Here is a 4765-nt window from a genome sequence, read left to right as displayed (position 1 = left end):
GGATCATTTTCCTTCGTCGGATCATGTTTAAATCCTGGCATTTAAGCTGATGATCGTGACTACCACTCCAAATACTACTTGTTTTGAAAAATCCATAAGGACATGAATTTGTTGCCGTTGGCTATAATTATGAAGGATAGTGTCATAATTACGCCGAGACGTGAATCTGATGTGGATATAAGAAAACTAAAAACAAGTTTTGTACTCGAATCTTATCTCATGCTTGGAAGTCAGAATGAATTTATCACTTTTACTTTGTTGTGTTCACATTCGTGCCATCCTCCAAGCTTCGGTTGTCATCATGCGAGTGCATAAAGAGGTATGGCATTTTGCCGTAACCGGTGGAAATGACTACGCTCGTCGATACGCAATAAATCGACTAGAGCTGGACGACTCTATGCAGATCGAGCGCGATTCCAAGTTTTTGCGTGGACGGGGTGGAATGCGTCTTCGCTCAGCATGGTATAAGCTTGGCGATAAAGAGTGCAAGCGTCGAATGCTAGAGACCCCAGACGACACGTTTCCAGAAGGCACGAACGGAATCCTTGATGAACGGAAACGGGGTTCGAGAATCCGAGCAAAGAATACTAAGCCAATAAAGCTTTGAGTAATGCGGATAAAGAGGAAAACTGGTCTCCCCCTCAAGACCATCTTGCTCCGGTCATTCACGTTAGTGACGACATTGCGAACGAGCTGAACCCGAACAACCTGGAGCTACTGAAGGATCGGACTGTGCGACTGGAAATTGCTCGTTCATCATACTACGACGTACTGGCTAGTGAACACATGCTGCGGATTCACGACTCGTACAACGGTGGCAGTCTTGCGGGAGTTATGCAGGCTACACTCGAGAGCATCAAATACGCAATCGTCTTGGCAAAGGTGAAAGATAACCCACGGACATCCGAAGAAGGATTTGATGCGGTCAGTCGCCGAGTGAGCTGCGTTTTTTTCTTGTCTCCTAGGGGTATCAGCTTTTGAACCTGATCCAGACTACGACCAGCCGGAACCAAGCTTTGCCGAAACAAAGATTCGCAAAGTGAAGAATAACTACGATGAGGCTAAAAACATCTTAAAGTGAAGAATAACTACGATGAGGCTAAAAAACATCTTAAACGATCTGTGCGAAACACTAGGGGTCAACCTACTCAAGGCCGTAGAGATTGGAACGCCAGGATCCAAGTTCTTCCGGAACTTGTAACTCAGTAATTTGGTAATGTATTCATGTATATTTTGTATTATGGCTCAGCGTGATGGTAGCCGTTCGTTACTCCAGGCTCAAAGCATGTCCGACTTCTGTTGGGTGGCCCCTTTTTTTCTTTGCCCGCTTGTCTGGATAGGTAGGCCGAGGCGCCTGCGTTTCCTCGAAGGGTAGACCAAGCTTCTGCAGGGCTGCTAAAACGTGAATGCAGCAGCCGAATTTGAAAAAAGTTCTGCATGTGCACGATTCGTCGCTTACAGTAACGTACCAGCCCCATGAAGGCTGATCTTCAACTTCATACTGAAGGTCTGTTCTATCCTCTTCACCTAGTTTCTGAATCTCAGTCAAGGAGCTCGAGCGTTCTTCAGAAACACTACGACTTTGATCCTCGGGAAGTTCTAAGCGGTGATAAACGCAAATTCCACTCACAGCAGATCTCAGTGTTGGCAGAGTACGTTCAGTATCATCTTCCACGCTTTCAGTGATAAAAGCGATCGAGTTCCTGTTTGTGGGCAGGTTTGCCGAGGAAATGACCCCATCGGACTCGTTTGACACACACAGTAGTTTTTTTGACATTGCTTTCCGGTAGGAACGAACCATGTGAGGCGCTGCACGAGTCGACCGTGCCATGTCTTTCGTTAAAATCGCTCGAACACTGCAAACCTTTAGTAGTTCGATAAACAGGGGATTCAACCGCAAAAGCCTTCGTAGGGTGTGTTGGTTTTTAAGTTGGCGATTGAAATTTTTCACTGGATTATTCGTCTTTGCCATATCCATGGGTGTTTCGAGGCACTGCCACTTTGAAGACCTCCCAGTAAGCCATTGTTTGACAAAGTATTCTTTGAACGAGCGGCAATGCTCATTGCAATCCCAAGCATCTAGAGCTTCATTGACCCGAGTTTGCTTTTCCATTTGCGTTCTCGCATAGTGAATTCTGTAGATGTGTCGATAGACGATAGACTTGTCTTGCTCCGTAAACTTAATTACTCTCTTACGCACATTGGTCATCACATGAAAAAAAACATGATGTAAGTGGGCTGCTGATCCATTCTGAGCATCTGTAAGGCTACCATTTCGAACGCGCTACGCTGTGCCGAGACTACATCCATCATCACAAAACTAATACAAGGTGGGTGACCGGAGATTCGCTGGTACAACGTAATTGCCGCCCGTAACACACTCTCCCATTGAGGCTGTTTCAAGTCGGAAACCAGAAATAAGCAAATAGGGTGGAATTGTCTCCACATATCGGAAAGACCCATAACTATTACGGGATAGCCTTTGCTGTTAAGTTTGAATGTTGCATTCAAATGAAGCATGAAATTTTCACTACTGTCGAGGCGACGGATGGTAGACTTCGTAGCAAACCCCACAATCAATGGGTCATCACCCTCCACACGACCTAGAATTGGTTCGTTTTTGTGATCCAAGTCGAATCCAAACGCAAATGCCGTAGTATCATCCATTGCATCCCGAAACCGATTTTTTGATGCCAAAGCTACCATCTCGTCAATGAAATCGTTGTCATGCAAAACGGACCTTCTGTAATTGCGCACAGCGTTTTGAACGGTCCGTAGCAGCTTGTCTTGATCAACTCCAGGCGTGTGAAATTGAAGTATCAAATCGTTCCGTATTTGGGCAGGTCTATGGCCCACTACAGCTTGCTCCACGACAAAACGCTTCATTGACAAACTCAACTTGTTTGGTTTGGGTGAGCGGGGTGCTGCAGAAATGTGTATTCCATGCTGGAATATCTTGCTGTCGTCAGTAACACCACATGATAGCACTTTCAGGCGCCAACTACACGAGCCACGTGGGTACATCGCTTTACACGTGGCTGAGGCGCATGTAAACACAGTATAGCGCATAGGGTGAATGTCCAGGTTCACAGCGCAAACTTGACAAATTTCGAGTTGGCTTTTGTGAACTAGTCGGGATTTTTGTTGGTCCAGGTAGGTCTCTAGCTGTACTTCTGAGTGAGAGGCGAGAGTGAGGCTCTACGTGTACTTGTGCCGCATGCTGCTGATGGTGGTGGTTTTAGAATGCTGAAAAGGGTTGAGGCCCGGAAAATTTTTTATTAGGTTTGCACCTTGCATTGCTATTATAAAATTCACGGTTTCTCATTAATGGAGTTTGTACGAAGCATCTCATAGCTGTATTAATACACTACTCGTCTGTAGTATACGCTTTGTGTTCTGTACACCGTCATTTGTTTCTGTAGTTACGTGCCATGCTCTGTATTTTTGGAGCACCTTATGTAAAATCCAGACCTTTATCTGTAGTTCGTACTCTCTCTCGTTTGAGCCAGTGTTGGTCTTGAAGAAGTCTTCGAGGATTGTCAGGTGAGCGAGGTGTTTCCCCATCTTCACTGCTACAGGTTATCTGCAGCATGGAGTGGACCACGATGACATAATCTTCAATAATGACCACGCTGAACCACTGGGAGGATGTATTGTAAGAATCCTGGTGGATGGTACAGTGTAGTATCTTCCTTCATGAATACCACGAGAAAATGATTCTTGTGTGGAATCATCACACGAAGGTGGCCAACAGCATGCGCGTTGGTTTAAATCAGCGCTACGTCAACGAGTTTTTGTTGGGGCAAGCTTCTTGGCGTTGGATCTTAATTTATAGATTGGTCAGATCTGCCTACACTATCCTTCCCTGCTTGTTACATACAAGTTTTCGATCGATCCAGACATTGATACTGGCTGGCGATCATATCGACTTTTGTCCACAAAGATCCCCCTGTCGGAAGCGGCAAGACACCTGGAAAGGAAAGGAGCACATCCAAATAGGCAATCTTACAATCTCGTATCGAGTCCAGACCGGAGCCGATCACAACAATGCCGGCAATAATTCCTCTCTCATTGATCAGATAGCAGAAAATGTTGCCAAACAGATTTTGTAACTATGATTTGGTTTACAGTTAGTGATGATGCTACTTTCATCATTGCTCAATGATCATGTATCCTATGTTCTGTATCACTGTCTTGCTATTGTGTAGAAAACGACAAGTCCCGTTATTAGCGACTCTACCTGTGAATCAATAAATGATAATTCATTTTCAGATAGCACACCGGATCAAAAATTCTGGACACATATCTGCTATAAACTCGATATGTCCTGCACTTCCTGAATACGTGTTTTGAAAAATAACGAATAGGGCTTTAGTACTGACGAGTTTCCCAACTAAAGCCTGTAGTTTACCTAGACGTAGTCAAACATACTGTAGTACTGAGCAACTTAACTCAAGTTTTCTGAAGTTCTGTAGTAAAAAAATGCTGTAGTTGTACCGAACTACTGTGTTAGGACCTACAAGGAACTCTCCCGTGCAACGCATTCTGGCGTTAAACGACTATCACATTTTAATCTTACACACCATGCCGTGGTTGTGCTGCATATGTACTTGCATTCAGCTCGATGATTGCCAGTGCTTGTGCGCCGAGAGCGCATGGCAAACGCGCCAGTTAAAATGGCACGTTCCTGGAAGCTGTTAGAGAGACTCCATCCGAGCCAGACGCCAGCAAGCGCTGCAATATCCGTTAACAGCACAGCGCCTGT

The 4765-nt window shown here is 45.1% G+C and overlaps 2 protein-coding genes across 2 annotated transcripts; one reads left to right on the top strand and one right to left on the bottom strand.

The window, feature by feature from the left end:
* Positions 1–301: 301 nt before the first annotated feature.
* Positions 302–981, top strand: PPTG_04483 (hypothetical protein; the record flags this gene model as incomplete). The annotated part of the gene is made up of 2 exons (XM_008896726.1): positions 302–563; positions 647–981. The coding sequence occupies 2 exons, from the start codon at positions 302–304 to the stop codon at positions 979–981; spliced, it is 597 nt and encodes a 198-aa protein (XP_008894974.1).
* Positions 982–2845: 1864 nt separating this feature from the next.
* On the bottom strand, positions 2846–3564 carry PPTG_21407 (hypothetical protein; the record flags this gene model as incomplete). Its single annotated transcript, XM_008897417.1, has 2 exons — positions 2846–2924; positions 3491–3564. The coding sequence occupies 2 exons, from the start codon at positions 3562–3564 to the stop codon at positions 2846–2848; spliced, it is 153 nt and encodes a 50-aa protein (XP_008895665.1).
* Between the last annotated feature and the right edge of the window lie 1201 nt (positions 3565–4765).

The sequence above is a fragment of the Phytophthora parasitica genome, assembly GCF_000247585.1.
Source record: "Phytophthora parasitica INRA-310 unplaced genomic scaffold supercont2.5, whole genome shotgun sequence".
In the NCBI taxonomy this organism is placed as follows: Eukaryota; Oomycota; class Peronosporomycetes; order Peronosporales; family Peronosporaceae; genus Phytophthora; species Phytophthora nicotianae.
This window is presented reverse-complemented; position numbering and strand designations above follow the sequence as displayed.